This window comes from Meriones unguiculatus, chromosome 19 (assembly GCF_030254825.1).
Source record: "Meriones unguiculatus strain TT.TT164.6M chromosome 19, Bangor_MerUng_6.1, whole genome shotgun sequence".
Classification (NCBI taxonomy): Eukaryota; Metazoa; Chordata; class Mammalia; order Rodentia; family Muridae; genus Meriones; species Meriones unguiculatus.
This window is the reverse complement of record NC_083366.1, coordinates 58589739-58607676: the sequence shown is the minus strand read 5'-3', so window position 1 is coordinate 58607676 and position 17938 is coordinate 58589739. Positions and strand designations below refer to the sequence as shown.

At 37.7% G+C, this 17938-nt stretch overlaps 1 protein-coding gene across 1 annotated transcript in view; it reads left to right on the top strand.

Annotated features, from left to right (window-relative positions):
- The window catches only part of Ranbp9 (RAN binding protein 9), a 74604-nt gene that overhangs the window by 22526 nt on the left and 34140 nt on the right, over window positions 1-17938 (top strand). Inside the window, exons 3-4 of the mRNA XM_021630358.2 lie at window positions 16528-16580; window positions 17661-17828. Coding sequence (XP_021486033.1) covers window positions 16528-16580; window positions 17661-17828 — 221 coding nt within the window. The remainder of the gene's footprint in view (window positions 1-16527; window positions 16581-17660; window positions 17829-17938) is intronic.

The window sequence follows — 17938 nt, the reverse complement described above, 5'->3', positions numbered from 1 at the left end:
AAAGAGAGAATAGGGTGGATCTGGGATGAGTTCAGGGAGGGGAATGTATATGATCAAGCATGAAAAGATTAAAAAATAATAAATTGGTTTTTTAAAATTATATTTTTATTTTTTACATATTAATTACACTTTATTCATTTTTGTATCTCAGTTCTAACCTCCTCCCTCTTTCTCTCCCCATCCCACACTCCTTCACTCATTTCCTCCCGTGCCTCTCTCCAAGTCCACTGATAGGGGAGGTCCTCCTCCTCCATGTGTACCCTAGCTTATCAGGTCTCATCAGGACTGGTTAAATTGTCCTCTTCTGTGACTTGGAAAGTATGCTCCTCCCTCGGGGAGGTGATCAATGGGCCAACCACGGAGTTCATATCAGAGACAGTCCCTATTCCCCTTACTAGGGAATTCACTTGGTCACTGACCTGCCATGGGCTACATCTGAGCAAGGGTTCTAGGTAATATCCATGAATGGTCCTTGGTTAGAGTATCAGTCTCAGAAAAGACCCCTGGGCCCAGATTTTATGGTTCAGTTGCTCTCCTTGTGGAACTCCTGTCTTCTCCAGGTTTTACTATTTTCCTCTTCTTTCCTAAGATTCATTTCACTCTGTCCAAAGTTTGCTTATGAGTCTCAGCATCTGTTTTGATACACTGCTGGGTAGAGTCTTGCAGACACCCTCTGTGGTAGGCTAATAAATTGGGTTTTTTTTGTTGAATTTAGTCTGCAGGGTGTGTGCATGCACACATTGTGCCATGTCCTGTGGGTGGAGGAGTTCTGAGCACTTGAGGGAGTTTATTTTTGTTCTTTCCACCATATGGGTCCTAGAGATGTATATGATCAGGATTGTGGCAAGTGCTTTGCCAGTCCACATTTTTAAATTTTGTTTTTATGTTCATTTGACATACATATATATCTACATAAGGGAATCAGATCTACTAGAATTTGAGTTACAGACTGGACAGATGTGAGCTGCCATGTGGGTGCTAGAAATTGAACCAGGGTCCTCTGGAAGAGCAGCCAATGCTCTTAACCGCTAAGCCATTTCTCAAGCCCTGCCAGTCCACATTTTTAATTGGTCATCCAGCCCTTTTCACTGTGATACCTTTATCTTTTAAAAAATTGCATTTATTTATATGAATATATGTGTGTATGTGGGCATACATCTATCACTCGATGTGTGTAGAGACCAGAAGACAGCCTTATAGTAGTAGGGTCCCTTCTTTTACCATGTGGAACCTAATGATTGAGCTCAGTCATTAGGCCTAGTAACAAGAACCTTTAGCCACTGAGCCATCTCACTAGATTTGCTTTTATTTTTTTTTTTTTTTTTAATTTTAGGGCCAGGTGTAGTGGTGCACACTTTCAATCCCAGCACCTGGAAGGAAGAGGCAAGCAGATCTTTGTGAGTTCAAAGCCACCCTGGTCCACATAGCCAGGGCTACATAGTGAAACCCTATTAAAAACAAACTCCACAAAACCAAAACTCAATTTTATTTAATTTTCACACCAAATACAGGTTTCTTTATCCATTTTCATACCTGTTTAGTTTTGATGGCTGTCGCTCTTTCACAGCTTTCTGCCTCCGCCCCCATGCCCTATCATTCCCAGTAGTCCCCCTTTTACTTTTGTATCTTACATGCTCTGCTACCCTCTTGGTCCTCTGTGAGGCTTCTTTTTATGTCTCTCATGGGCCTCTTTCTGGCTTCTGTACTACTCCCACATAAATACACACATATAGAAATGAAAAGGTAGGGTCTGCATATGAAAGAGAATGTGGTGTTTGTCTTTCTGAGCCAGAATTATTTTATGTAATTTTTCAGTTCCATCCATTTTTCCTTGTTTAAATAAAATTTCATTGTGTATTTGTACTGATTTTTTTAAAAAGTCTGTTCATCTCTTGAAGGACTTTTAAGCTGATTGTGTTTCCTGGCTATTGTGAATACAGCAGCAGTAAGCATGGATGTGCAAGTTTCTTTGTGGTGTCTTGGACTCCTTCGGGCATATGCTGTGTTGTACTTTTAGCTTTTTTGAGAGTGCTCCACAGTGATTACCATGGTTACAGTGCCATTTCACACTGTCCTCAGCAGTGAATAAGTGTTACACTTTCTCAGCATTGATGCCAGCATTTGTTTTCTTGATGATAGCCATTCTGCCTGGGGTGAAATGGAATCTCAACGTAGTTGAACTTTCCAGATGGTGGAGGCCATTTCTTCTTTTGAGAATTCTATTCAGTTCTATAGCCATGCTTTGATTGGGTTGTTTTCTTGTTTTTGTTGATTATTTTATTTTAATTTTTTTACTTCTGTGTGTATTCTAGTTATTGTCTGCTTGCTAGGTTATAGCTAACAGATTTTTTTTTCATTCTGTAGCTTGTCCTTTTATTTGATTAACTATTTCCTTTGCCATGAAAAAATGTTTTCATTCCATAATGTCTCAGTGTTAACCATATCTCCTGAGTGCCTGGAGTTCTATTCAGATAGCCCTTGCCTATGCCAATATCAATGCCCTCTCGCCCGTCTTGGCATTTCCAGAGTTTCAAGTCTTAAGCTGAGGTTTTGATCTATTTGGAATTGATGTTTGTGCATGGTGAGAGATAGTTTCATTCGTCTATGTGGAGATTATGTATGAATTTTCTTGGTCTTGTCTTTTGAAGAGGCTGTTTTTTGTTTTTTTCTTTTAAATATTTGGGAATTAAAATTAAACTTTTGGCATCTCATGGTTAGACATCAAAGGACAGTAGCTGCGCAGGTTTATGTCTGATCTTCTGTTCTGCTCTGTTGATTTCCTTGTCTGTTTTCGTGCTAGCACCAACCATTTCTGTTACAGTGACTGTACTGTAACTTGAAGTCCGTATTGATACCTTCAGTATTGTCCTTTTTGCTGAGGTCTTTTGTGCTTCCAAGTCAATTTTAAGGTGAAGGTATCTAGTTCTGTGATGAATAGTGTTAGAAATTTGATTGGGAATCTCCAGCTTGCTTTTGCTTATTTGAATTTTGAAAGTGTTAAGGAAGGAGAGTGGGAACTTCAGTTTTGTTAGAGAGCAAGATGAGTTCTTTAGCAAGGCTATTTTAGTTAATGTGTGAAAAGTGACCTGGAGATACACAACTGGCATATTCCTCAAATGTTCTCCAGTTGCTTGTCTTCAGTACACTTGAAATCTCAATTCAATTCTTGCTGTGTCAGTAATTTTACACATAACAATTGCTATTTATTTCAGTTATAAGGTATCAACATTGTTAATTCAAAGGAGGAAATTAACATCTTGTGAGACAGAAAAGAACATAAATATTTGCTACCATGGTGATAATGTGATTGAACCTAAGGCTTCAGAGTGTGTGTCCAGCATAAATGTGTTTGAAAATCCCTACCGTTCAAACTAACTGCACTGACATTTTGTGTTTTATTTTTTTATCCTTTCCCCCCTCTCTATTGAACCTGATTTCAACAGCAGTGAGAAATAGGGTTTAAGGATCATAAAAGAGAAACTTTTTAACATTGTATAACTTCATCATTATACACGACTTGCATTTTGTTCTATTTATTATTGAAGTGACTTCTCTCTCTCTCTCTCACACACACACACACACACACACACACGCACGCACGCACGCACACCGTATGTTTATCTCATACTGTATTTGTGTATTTGCTGTTTGCTTCTGTTGTGCTCAGGTGAGAGTAACCTTCCAAAATCAGGAGAAATGGATGTTTGTCCTTGATTTTTATTGATTTTTATGCTTTTAATGAGTGATGGGGTGATTGGTTGAAATGTTTTAAAACAATTGAGGATTAGTGCTTGTGGCTGGGTGTTCAAATGAGTTGGTAAAGAACTAAGCTACTGATGGATGAGATGGCTCAGTTGGTGTTTGCTGCCCCCCTTGGTGACCTGAGTTCAATCTTTAGGATCTAAGGTGGAACGAGAACCAGCTCCCACAGAATGTACTCTGATCTCCACGTGAGCATGCTGGCATGTTTTGTCTGTCAAATATTCCAGGTGTGGTGGCACACTCCTTTAGTCCTAGCACTTGAGAGGCAGAGACAGGTGAATCTCTATGAATTTGAGATCAGCCTGGTCTGTGTAGTCTATATGTACTATATAGTAAGTTCCAGGCCTACTTGGGGTTATGCAGTGAGATCCTGTCTCAAGAAACAAACATGAAATGAAGAAACAAAAATGGGGTGGAGAACTGCTTTAGCAGTTAAGAGCAGGAAGCCGAGCGAAGGCTTACATCTTGAATCACAAGCATGAAGCAAAGAGAGCAAACTAGAAATGGTGTGATTTTAAGACACTAGCCACGCCTAAGAAGGTCCCAGTGGGGTTGCTCCTCAGGCTGCATTTTCCACCTGTGGGCCGTGGCCCTGTGCATCCCACAGTCTTGTGCCACTTAAATATTGTACACCAGCTTTTCTATGTGTGGCTGCTTTTATTTATTTGTTTGCTTATTCTAAATAGTTTTTCCCGTGGCATTTTAGTTTGGGGAATCTCCATGACCATCTTCACGCTCACAATTTTTTTTTCCTTTGGTTCTGTTCTTTACTGATATCTCAAAAGACACATTCTTCATTTATTTTTGGGTATTTTTGATGTCTAGTGTTGAGTTTAATATCTCCTTATAATCCTTAGCATATTAACCAGTTGTTTGGAATTCCCAGTTTGAGCTTTCATATTCTGTCACATCTTAGTTGGTTTTGGCACTTGCTTTGCTTTTCATACTGTACTTTTTCTTGCCTTTTATGTGATTTCTGGTTGAAATCTAGGTATAAATTTCTGGGTTCTGGAAATCCAGGTAAATATATTTTTAATATAAGGTTTCTTAAGGAGATGGGTTAACAGCACACCAGAGATTAAGTATACTCTTTATGAGGGCTAGTTTTTTTTTTTTTCTTCCTTCTTCTTCTTCTTCCTCCTCCTCCTCCTCCTCCTCCTCCTCCTCCTCCTTCTTCCTCCTTCTTCCTCCTCCTTCCTCCTTCTTCCTCCTCCTTCTTCCTCCTTCTTCCTCCTCCTCCTTCCTCCTCCTCCTCCTCCTTCTTCCTCCTCCTTCTTCCTCCTTCTTCCTCCTCCTCCTCCTCCTCCTTCTTCCTCCTCCTCCTCCTCCTCCTTCTTCCTCCTCCTTCTTCCTCCTCCTTCTTCCTCCTTCTTCCTCCTCCTCCTTCCTCGTCCTCCTTCCTCGTCCTCCTTCCTCGTCCTCCTTCCTCTTCCTCCTCCCCCTTCCTCCTCCTCCTTCCTCCTCCCCTTCCTCCTCCTCCTTCCTCGTCCTCCTTCCTCTTCCTCCTCCCCCTTCTCCTCCTTCCTCATCCTCCTTCCTCCTCCTTCCTCCTCCTCCTCCCCCTTCCTCCTCCCCCTTCCTCCTCCCCCTTCCTCCTCCCCTTTCCTCCTCCTCCTTCCCCTTCCTCCTCCCCCTTCCTCCTCCTCCTTCCTCCTCCTTCTTCATTCTTCTTCTTCTGCTTCTTCTTCTTCTTCTTCTTCTGCTTCTGCTTCTGCTTCTGCTTCTTCTTCTTCTGCTTCTTCTTCTTCTGCTTCTTCTGCTTCTGCTTCTTCTTCTGCTTCTTCTTCTTCTTCTGCTTCTTCTGCTTCTTCTTCTGCTTCTTCTTCTTCTTCTTCTTCTGCTTCTTCTGCTTCTTCTTCTGCTGCTGCTGCTTCTTCTTCTTCTTCTTCTTCTGCTGCTTCTTCTTCTGCTTCTTCTTCTTCTTCTTCTTCTTCTGCTTCTTCTTCTTCTTCTTCTTCTTCTTCTTCTTCTTCTGCTTCTGCTTCTTCTTCTTCTGCTGCTGCTTCTTCTGCTTCTGCTGCTTCTGCTTCTGCTTCTTCTGCTTCTGCTTCTGCTGCTTCTGCTTCTTCTGCTGCTTCTGCTTCTTCTGCTTCTTCTGCTTCTGCTTCTGCTTCTGCTTCTGCTTCTGCTTCTGCTTCTGCTTTGGGTGTTAGAGCTAAGAGATCATTGCCTAAGACAAAGTCCCAAAGACTTACTTCAATGTTTGAGAGTTTTTATAGTTTCAGTTCATCATTTATTTTCTGCTTCATTTGAGTTGATTTTTATCTGCATGCATATCCAGTCGTTCAAGCACCATTTGTTTAAGAGATTGTACCCCTGATGTTGAGCTAACTTTTTGTTTTTGTTAGTGGTCAATTTACCATAGCTCTGAGCAAGGTGGTGCACTTACAATCCCAGTACTTAGGAAGTAGACACAGGAGGAGTTCAGGAGCAGTTTCAGCCATATATGCAGATTGGGGCTAGCCTGCATTATATGTGGTCGCGTTATAACGAAACAGAAGACAAGCAGAAAAAAACAAGACAAATCTTAACATAGATTAGATGCTAATTTCTAGACTCTGAATTCTGTTGCAGTAATTTCTTAGGTTCAAATATAGTAGTATTTCTTCTTGACTACTATATTGTGTAGTGTATTTTGAAACTGGGAAGTGTGCATTCTCCACTTTGTTTAAGATTGTGTTGGGCTCACGTTTCCACATGAATTTTAGGATCAAAAAAGCATGTTATGTTTTTGGTAAGGAGTGTTTTGAATCACTAGGTCAATTTCCATCTTCATGTTAAATCCTTTTAATTGTTGATGATGTCAGTCATTTATTTAGGTTCTCCTTAATTTCTTTCATTGGTCTAGTGTAGATTTTAGTGCTTAAACCCTGTACCACTTTAGTTAAATTATTCTATATTCGCCCTCTGCTTTGTAATATTATTGTTACATCAGTTATATCTTTATACATTTTAAGAGCTTTATATAGTTACTTCTCTGTGATAAAATTAGATAGAAAACAAAATCATAAAAACTATGTAATTTTCTATTTCTTAATTTTTTTTTTTTACATTTTACTGTGTGTATATTTCTGACATTGTTGGGAGTTGTAAAATAAAATATTTATATCATACCAGATAGTACATTTTTCCAATAATAAATCTAAAGCATTCCCCCACTCCAAAATAGGGTGTTTTAAGACTGCACAAGTGCCACAGTTCATGTGTGGAGGTAGAGAGCAGCACACGGACATTTGGTTCTCTCCTTCACCTTGTGGGGCCCAGAGATTGAATTCAAGCGCTAGTCTGGGCAACCAAGCATCTTCCTACTGAGCTACCTTGCCCAGCCCTTATATTATTTGTTGTAATGTAGAATGCTAACAACAGATTCTGTCAGATTTTGTTTGTGAATTTAATTTCTCCTTTAAAAATAGTTTAGCTGGATATAGAATTATTGGTTTTCAGCAGTTTGAGTACATTTTTCCACTGAGAGCTGGCTTCCATAGTTTGGTTAAAGTCTACTGTTAATATCATTAGGTTAAATTACATCAATTACTTAAAACAATAACAGAGTTGTGTGAAGGTGGAAACATGAAGGCATGAGACATGAGAATATAAAAAAATAAAGTGTGAGAAAATAAATAGGTTTTTAAAAGTTACATTTTACAATACCATAATGTGATACACTAAGAATGTGATTTTATTTTATAAAACATTTTTAAATTTATAAAATTTACAACTTACTAGTAGTAAAACAAACAAACAAACAAACAAACCCAAAAAAGGGTAAATGGAGGGAGAAATAAATACAACCGATGCCAAAATAATAGTCATATATCTTTAATCCTGTTAGTTTCTACCATGCCATGTTGGGCACAAAAATAGCTTAGTTAAAAATACTGAAGAATTAGTAATTTGAAAACTTCTGTCTTGAAACATTGATCTGAAGAAAACTTCATCACTGTTACTTTTTATAAACATGTAGTGCCACAATAATAAATTTCTTGTTTGTGTATGTAAGCAGATTTTATTATTTTTTTGGGTTTGAGTCTTTTCTGCTACACAATGCCTCAAACATTTATCAGCTGTTCATTTATCTGTGTGTTATGGGCCAAACCCAGCCATATTTGTGCTTGCATACTTCCTTCTGCCAGATAACTTTCCTTCCACCACTTCACCATAACCTTTAAGCGGTATCCCTTTGCCTTGTGATTCTATTGCTGTGAAGAGACACCATAACTACGGTAACTCTTAACTATAAGTGGCGCTGGCTTACAGTTCAGAGGTTTAGTTCATTATCATGCAGGCAGACATGGTCTGGAGAAGGACCAACAGGTAACAGGGACAGAGAGAGGAGAAGGAGGGGGAGGGAGAGGGAGACACTAGGCCTAGTTTGAACATTTGAAACCCCAAAGCCTAGTAACACACTTCCTCCAACAAGGCCACACCTCCAATAGTGCCACTCCCTTTGAGCCTTTGGGAACCATTACATTTAAACCACCACACCTTGTGACAGTTGCTTCTCACCTTGCCATCGGGATGTTTTCAAGATAACGTGTCTACTGTATTTTATAATCTTATCATGTTACTACTTTTTGTTATTTTTTAACATGGCAAAGGTTTTGATTGACATGTTTGTTTGTTTTTTTTCTTCTTCCTATAAGCCCTTTCACAAAAGTTTTTTTTTTCTTTATATGTTATGGGATTTTTGCCTACATCTATGTTTGTTTACCATGTGCATGCAATACTTGGATAGGCCAGAAGGTGTTGAATCCCAACAGACCAATTGTAAGCTGTGGGCATTGGGTATTGAACGCAGGAAGAACATCCAGTGCTCTTAAGCACTGAGCTGTCTCTTTAGTCCCAGCCCTTTGGCTTTAATTGACAGTTTGATACATGTGACCTGGCCAAATGGTAGACACATAGTTATGTTTCCCCTGGTGGGAGTTTCAGGTAGTAAGGTGGGTACAGCATGGTGCCTTTGTGGTGCTGGTTTTGTCTGTCAGAAGTAGAGATTACTCGGGTGCTGTATAATGGTATCTCACTGCAGTTGTAATTTGCATTTTCTTGGTGACTAGTGCAAACACATGTTCATGCCCATGGGCATTTGCAGTGAGAGCAACTGATTTTTTTTTTCCCCTTTGAAAGTTGAAATAAATTTAACTTACTTAAAAATTTATTTTCTTTGACTCTACAGGGTTTTTTGTTGTTGTTGTTTTTGTTTTTGGTTGTTTTTTTTTTATTGTCTTTTCAAGTTTTGGAGATTGTTTTTCTTTTTCTCTTTGTTTTTCTTTGGATGGAAGATGGATCAGACCATATTTTCCTGTTTGAATAATAGATTTTAAAACCTCAACATTTAATATCATTTTATTGATGTGTTTTCTTTTTTGTGCTGTTGGTTGCCTTGGCCATTCATTCATCTGTTTCTTCTGAAATACTTCCTTAAAACATTCTTAGGTAAGAGTCTATGGTTAATAAATGATGAGTTTTTAATATGCCTTGATACCTCTTTCTTATTCTTACCGCTTTCTTTGGGTATTAGAGTTTGAGACTGGCAGTTATTAGCATCAGTACTTGGACATGTGCCCACCATTAGTTTTTTTGTCATGAGTTGTTGAGAGTGGATGTCAGGTAACACATGTCACTTGTTGATTGCTGCCTCTTCTCCCTGGTAGCTTTTTACATTGTGTTTCATTGATTTTCTCAATGTATCTCAAATGTAAATTAATGTTTAGCTTTATATGGTATTCATTTTCCATTTAACAGTACACTTTTCACTCTGGAAGATTACTAGATAAATGAACTTGTTTTTTTTAAGTGATTATGATTCTTTTATATAAAAATACCGACTTATTAACAAAAATAAGGTGCTGCCAGCTTCATGAGGTGGGTCAGAGGTCAGTGAATAAAAAGCACTGTGCAAGACTGACAACTTGAGTTGGATCCCTTGAACCCACTTAAAGTGGAGGAGAGAGAACTAGTGTAAAAGTTTTTCTCTGACCTATATATGTATGCTGTCTTACTCCACACTAATGAATCACTAATTAAATGCTCCTGTCCATTGACAAGCATCATCCAGAATGAATTCTTGATGCTGTTAATTTTGTTTTATATTTTAGGATTTCGCAACCTCATTTTGATTAGGAAGTTTAATATTTATCTTTCTCTTCTGTATGGATTGGCATTTTTATTTAATTTATTACAGTTTATACTGTCCCGATTCTTTGGACCCCAGTCTAGCACAGTGGTTCTCAACCTTCCTAATGCTGTGACCTTTTTATATAGTTCCTTATGTTGGGGTGGCTCCCAGCCATAAAAATATTTTGCTGCTACTTCATAACTGTAATTTGTTACTGTTATTAATTGTAATGTAAATATCTGATAAGCAGGAAATCTGATAAGAAACCCCTGTGAAAGGGTCTTTCAAAGGCATTGTAAACTACAGGTTGAGAACCATTGGTCTAGAGTTCCCTTTGGAGTTTCTAAGTCTTGCTTCAGGATAATTTGGAGAGTTTTGCTAATTTAGTGACTGATCCATTGATAACTGGTTTAGATCTTTGTGCAGATTTCTCTCGTATTCTAGTATCTAGTAAGGTCAGGTTAAGAGGTGATAATCCTGTTTTTCTTTCTTCTAGCACGAGGGAGGCTTGGCCCAGTCTTTGTCATTAAGCAATAAGCTTGGTGAATGCCTCATGCTTCAGTTGTTTTGGGACTAGAGCCACTGGGGAAGAAGGAAATTGAATTGAGGGATTACCTCTATTAGTTGTCCCATAGAGAAGTCTTTTGGGCATTTTATTAATTACCATTATTAAAAATTTATGTGGGAGGGCCTACGTAGCTCATTCCCACTTGGAGTGCTACCACCCCAGAGCAGGTGGTTCTGGAGAATATGAGAAAGTAGACTGAGTAAGCCATAGGAGAGCAGCATTCCTCCATGTCCTCTGCTTGAGTTCTTGCTCTAACTCTCCTTTGTAATGGAGTGTTACCTAAAGTGTGATGTGATATAAACCCTTTCTGCCTCAGGTTGGTTTTGGGCATAGTGTTTGTTACAGCAGTGAAAAGCAAACCTGGTCACCCTGCTGTGGAGCTTTATGAGCCTTTGATTCTTCTAAGAAATTTGTGGGTACCTGTGCATGAGTACAGGTGGTCCCAGACAGTATTCTCCCAATGAGCTTGGGCTGTAGCTGCTACATCACAAAGGCACAAGGTGCTGGGCTTTCTTGCCAGTCTATAGCCACCCTACAGTCATTTCTTCTGCCTTGTCCCTGGTCTCATTCACAGTAGGCTCTTACTGGTAATATTCTTGGGTATTTCATTGACCATAAGTTGTTAATGGGGGATGGCCTGCTATTTACCTGAGTTCGATATATGTATATGCAAACTTTAAAATCATTGTTTTCTTGTTTAAGAAATTGATTTGGAATGTGTCTCGAAATGTAGTAAGTGTATGTACAACTTTTGGAACAACTGTTCTCAACCTGTGGATCAGAACCCCCTTTAGGGGGAGGGGTCAGACCCTTTCACTGGCACCTCCCACTGTTACGATGGATAACAGGAAAAATATAGTTATGGGATAGCAGTGAAAATAATTTTATGATTGGGGGTCACCACAACATGAACTGTATGAAAAGGTTACAGTATTAGGAAGTTTGCGAACCACTGTTAATTGTATGTTGTCAAGTTATCTAGATACACATTGTGCTTATAGATTTGCTATATTGTTTTTGAGGTTTGCTAGAAAACTTTATCCCACCATTTTGAAGTTTCAACATACATTGCTCCTATTCTCAACTGTCTATTGCTGGAAGTCAGAATTGATTTTCTTAATATCCAGTTACTTGCTGGACGTGATGGTACATGCCTGAAATTCCAGCACTCAGGGAGGCAGAGGCAGGCGGATCTCTATGAGTTGGAGGCCAGCCTGGTCTACAAAGTGAGTCCAGGATAGCCAAGGCTACACAGAGAAACCCTGTCTCGAAAACAACAATAACAACAAAAAACAAACCAATATATATGTATATGTGTGTGTGTATGTATATATATATATATAAATATATATATATATGTGTATGTATGTGTATATCACACACATATTCAGTTACTCTTCTAAAATACCTAATTTTAAATGTTTTGAATGTTTCTGTGGTGTTGTGTGCATATAATTACAAATGAATACATTGTCTTATGTTTATTGGTTTACTTATGTTTACTGGTTATTTTTTGTTTTATATTAAGTTTTCTAAGACCTCCAAAAACAATGTTTAACAGTTATAAGCAGCTCATCGTTCCTGTTTGTCATGGAAATGGCTTCACTGTTGTTTAACAGTTATTGTTTTGTAGGGGTTGTATTAGAGTTGGGGGAAAAGTATCATATTTAAGTAATTTCCTTTTATTACTTCACCGGATGTTTTGTGAGGAATGGTGGCTGAACATTATCAAATGACTTAAAATTGCAATACAATTGTAGTCAACTTAAACTTTTACAAATTGGATTCAGTTTGCTGTTTTGGTTTTTTGCACTTCTGTTTTAAAATTTCTCAGCTTCTATTGGTGTTTATAAGCTTATGAAAATTGTGTATTGCCCTAAAAAGCCTTTATTGTCAGCTTGATAAAGTCTAGAGTCATCGGAGGTTAGAATTGCCTAAATGAGATTAACCTGTGAACAGGTCTGTGGGAGTGTCTTAGTCAGCAACCTTTAAACTCAAAGTAAACTCAAAGGACGCAAGAGTAGAAGAGAGGACTGGTTGGAGTGAGGAAGGAGATCAGCAGGTAGAGCAAGACAAAGGGTCAGGCTGATAGCACACCATCAAATATGCACATATGAATGTGTTTTAATGAAACTCACATGGCACTGAAATCTTTGATCCTCTCTAAAGCTGCCATTTAAGATTACGGTTTCTCAGAAGTATAGAGGAACTCATAGGAGGAATGTTAAGTAACAAAATGTTCCAAAAGGACACGGTGAAATTTCAGAATCCCCAAAAATGGGATATGAATTCTTACTTGGATAAAATATCAAATTTATGTAAAATATTTGAAATTGTTAATAAGATTATACTAAAAAATATACCTTGGGGGTTCTATAAAACAGAGCAAACTGACAGTCCATCAAAACAAGGGATTCTAGGCTGTTAATTTATTAAATTTGAAGAAAATAATCTCCACAAGAGAAATACATACTAGAAGGTAACTCTTAAGATACGTGTTCTAGTTTGTTGTGTGATTCAGTACTCTGACAAAAAACAACTTGAGGAGAAGCACTGTTGAGGGCAAGACCGATGGGGAATGTTGCTTGCTGGCTCACTCACCTCAAGCTCATGCTTATCTAGCTTTCTTGTATAACCTAGGACCACCTGCCTAGGGATAATGATGCTCTTACAGCCATCCTCAGTGTTCAGTGCTAATGCAGTTATCATGCTGTGTCACTGAAGAACACGTCCCCCAGGCTGTTGACATAGCTCAGTGGTAAAGTTATTGCGCTATGAGCATGAAGGCTTGATTTGAGATCCCCAGTACCCACCTAGACACTTTGGTCTGTCACTCCTGTCCAACCACTAGAGCTAACATGGCAAGTTCAGTAGACCCTGTCTCAAAATATAGAGGAAGATGCCATTTGCCTTCAGTGAGCATTCTGAGTGAAAGAATAGGCTCACTGGTGTAGCCTTGATTTTTCCATTACTCTGATGACTAAGGATTTTGAACACTTTCTAAAAGTATTTATTGTGTTTTTTTGTGTTTATTTTTCAGAACTCTCTTCAGCTATATAGCACATTATTTGTTATTTGATTCTTTATCTTAGTGTGTTTTTAGTCTTGGTATATTCTAGATAGTAATCTGTTGATGTATAGCTGGCAACGATTCAGATTCATTCTGTAGACTGCTTGGTTAACTGTTTTCTTTGTTGTTTGGAAACTTTTCTTTTTTTTCTTTTTTCTTTCTTTTTTTTTTTTTTTTAATTTCATGAGGTCCCATTTGTCTATTTGTTGGCCTAATTTCCCAAACGACTACAGTGCGGTTAAAAAGTCCTTGCCCAAGCCTGGAGTGTTTTAGTTACTTTTTCCTCAAGCAGTTTCAGAGTTTCCAGTCTTATATTATATTTGGGGTGACTTTTGTTCATGGTGAAAATAAGCATCAAGTCTTACTCTTCAATAGATAGACATCCAGTTTACTAAAGGCCATTTGTTAAAGAGGCTGCCTCTTCTCCCTTTAGTATTTTTGGCATCTTTGTAAAAACATACAGACAAAACAAAACAAGAAAAACGAGGTGGTTGTAGCTATATGAATTTTTATCTGGATCTTCTGTCTATTGCATTGATCTGTGTGTCTGGTTTTTGTTGTTGTGTGTTTGTTTTGTTTTTGTTAGTACCATACTGCTGCATTATTAAAGCTCGTAATGTAACTTGAACTTAGATATAGTGAAAACATACAGCATTATTGTATGTCTGTCTTAGTTACTTTACACGTTGCTAGGACAAAATGTATGACAAAAGCCATTTAAGGAAGAGAGGGTTTTAGTTCACAGTTTAAGGTTATGGCCCCTCCTGGTGGAGGAGTCATGGCAGCAGGAGCTTGAGGTGGCCAGTGACATTGCGTTGGTCTTTTTCAAGGTGTGTGTGTGTGTGTGTGTGTGTGTGTTCACTGCAGTTGTGAATGGGATTCTTTCTCTGATAGTTTTCTCAGCATACCATTGGTATATATGAAGGCTACTGGGTTTTGTATGTTAGTTTTTTTATCTTAAACTTTTCAGAGTTTATACTTCTGACAGTTTTCTGGTGGAGTCTTTAGGGTCTCATCTGTAGAATTATATCCTCTGCAAATAAGAATGGATTGACTTCTTTCCTTGTTGTAACCATTTTATTCAATTTTTGTCTTAACTGCGGTAGCTAAGACTTGCACTACCATATTGAATAAGAGTGAATTGAAAAAGGGGCAGCCTTGTCTTGCTCCTGGTTTTAGTGGAAATGCTTTTGAGTCTTGCCTATAGCATATAGTGTTTACTGTGTTATATTCCCAGTGTCTTCAAGATTTTTATCATGAAACACTTTCAAAAACCTTTTCTGTGTTTTGGGGGGGGGGAGATGACCATGTAATTTCTATCCTTGTCGATTTATATAGTCTGTAATTTTTATTATAAACAACTATCCCTTTGTCTCTGGAATTAAGTCAGCTTGATCATGGTGAATGATATCTTTGGTGTTTTCTCAAATTTAGTTTGCAGATGTTTTGCTAAGTTTTTCTTGTTTGTTTGTTTTAACCTTTGCCATCTTGGTTACTGTTCTGTTGCTGTGAGGAGACATCATGACCAAGGCATCTCTTATAAAAGAAAGCATTTGCTTATGATTTCAGAAGTTGATCCATTGTCCTCACAGCGAGAATTATGGTGGCACCTATTGTGCTGGAGAAATAGCTAAGAGCTTTACATCCTGATCTGCAAGCAGGCAGGTAGAGAGAGAGACTGGGCCTGCATGGGCCTTTGAAATCTCAAAGCCCTCCCCCAGTTACACACTTCCTCCAACAAGGCCTTACCTCCAAATTCTTCTAATCCTTTCAAATTATTCACTCCCTTGTGACAAAGCATTCAAATATATGTGCCTGGGGGGGGGCTGTTCTTCTTCAAACCATCATATATGTCCATCAGAGAGATTGGTGTATAGTTTTGCTTTTTTAATGGCCTAATCTGGTCCTAGTTTCAGAATTAATACTGGCTTTATAAAAATAATTTGGTAGTGTCTGTCTCTTCCTATTTTACGGAAGAGAGTCAACGTATTTGGACTTGGACTTTGATTAGTTGGGTGTTTGTTTTTGTATTTTGTTTAACTAAACTTATGACATGTATTTACAGGGGTGGTATGTGATGGTTAGAGAATAGTTTGTGAAGGGTTAGCTCTTTGTTCCATTATGTGAGTCCCAGAACCAACACCTGTTGAGCCATCTTACTGGCTGTGGGAGATTTTTTTTTTTTTAATTGCTGTTTTTGTCTCACTACTTGTTATAGATCCCTTTGAAGTATTCAGCTCCTTTTGGTTTAATTTTGGTAGGTCATACATGCATAGAAATTATTTCATTTTTTTAAAAGATTTTTTAACTTAGTGACAGTCTATAATGTTTTTAAGGTAGGTCTTTGCAATTTTCCTAACGAACTACATTGTTGTACAGGCTTCCTTTTCATCTCTAAGTTTTTAAATTGGTTCTTTTTTTTCTTTTGGTTAGTTTGGTTAAGGGTTTTTTGTTCTTAATCTTTCTAAAGAACTAACTTGGTGTTATTAATAATATAATCATTATTTGTTTCTATTTCATTAATTTCTGTCCTGATCTTGTTTCTTTCCATCTACTGATGGTAGGTTTTTCTGGTTTTTGTGTTTTTCAGAGCCCTAAGGTATACTGTGAGGTTATTTGAGATCTCTCAGATTTCCTCTTATTGGCACATAGAATGTAGTATTGGTATTTTGTGTGTATGGAGGTCAGAGGAAGACTTGTGAAAGGCAGTTCTCTCCTTCCACTGTGTGGATGCCGAGGATTGAACTCAGGTTATTAGGCTTGCCACTGAGCCATCTTTCCAGCTCTTACTAATATTTTAAATATATTTATAAGTGATTACTATAATTTACTGGTAATCTAGGTTTTATTGATGGTTAATAGTGCTCTTTGTTGCACTGTAATAACATTTCTGTGGCTACCTTAGGAGCCTCAGTTTGGGCTTGGTTCTGATTATGTTTTAGAGTGTTTAGTGATTTGTCCATATCTGACTGTAATAACCTGCATTTCCTTTCCTTTGTTCTCCAACAGCTACATGGGAATTGGTCTTTCTGCTCAAGGTGTGAACATGAATAGACTACCAGGTACACTTGCAAGTGAATTACAGTATTGTTAGAGCCTGGCATTTAGGACTGACATTTCTGCTTAAACCTTTCAAGTAATTGAAATAACTGAAAGATAACTTCTTAAATTTTGATCACTCATATTATGAATTCTGAGTGGAAGTTGAGTGGGTTTTAATGTATTTAAATTTCATGTTCCTCTGTAGAACTTACATACCATAAAACCGATGCTTTATTTTCCTATTTGTTTTGTCCTTTTTAATTTTATGTACTTGTATCAGCCACTTGAAACATTTTAACGTCACTGGTTCTGTTGCCACATCCCAGCCTTTAACCCATCTTAGTTGTATGACCTTGTGAGACTATGGACAGATGACACAAATGAGCTCAGGAGTATGTGGACAATGTAGAATACTGTGCGAGAACCAGCTAGCAGAAGGAATTGATTCTATTTCCTGATGTTAAAAATCAGTAGTATAATATTTTTTTTTTCTGTAAAATGAAAACTGACCTATACAGAACTCCAGGAAATACATTATGATGGGAACACATCAAGCCAGTGCCACTGCCATCTACTTGTATTCATGTGTAGCTTGCTGTACTGACATTGTGCATTTTTGTTAAAAGTTATGAGGGTGTAAGTGGGGTCTTAATTATGATAAATAAGAATGTATGTAGTTGAGTGTAAAAAATACTACAAATTACATGCCTTTTTTATAATCTATTTTCATCAAAGTATGTGTGTTATTCAAATTAAAGCAAAATTTCTTGGCTGTATTAACTAAAGAAGTAATGCATGGGAAAATGTCCTGCATGATTGCTGTGTTTATGTTCGTGTTCCTGATAGGAATCCTTTCTCTTCAGTACTTTTTTAAGTGTGTGTTCTGGGTGGTGAATTTATTTTCCTTAATGTTGTAGACAGTATTTTAATGCTAAAATCACTGTATAGTGTAGTTGTTGAGAATGTAGATATACATTTGGAGATTTTTATTTGTATATTATCTGTTGTGCTCTTTTGGCTTATCTTAAAATGTTAAGTGAGTAAATGACTTCTAAGGAGCCTTGTTCTTCATTGTAAATATACTGAACCTATCTCTCCAGGTTGGGATAAACATTCATATGGTTACCATGGGGATGATGGACATTCATTTTGTTCTTCTGGAACTGGACAACCGTATGGACCAACTTTTACAACTGGTGATGTCATTGGCTGTTGTGTTAATCTTATCAACAATACCTGCTTTTACACGAAGAATGGACATAGTTTAGGTACTGAGATGTTGTATTGAAACAAAATAGCCCAATACTGTAATTATTTTACTAATGCATGATGGTTGTGTTTATTATGTGATTCTCTTTAATGGACAGATGCCTTTTAT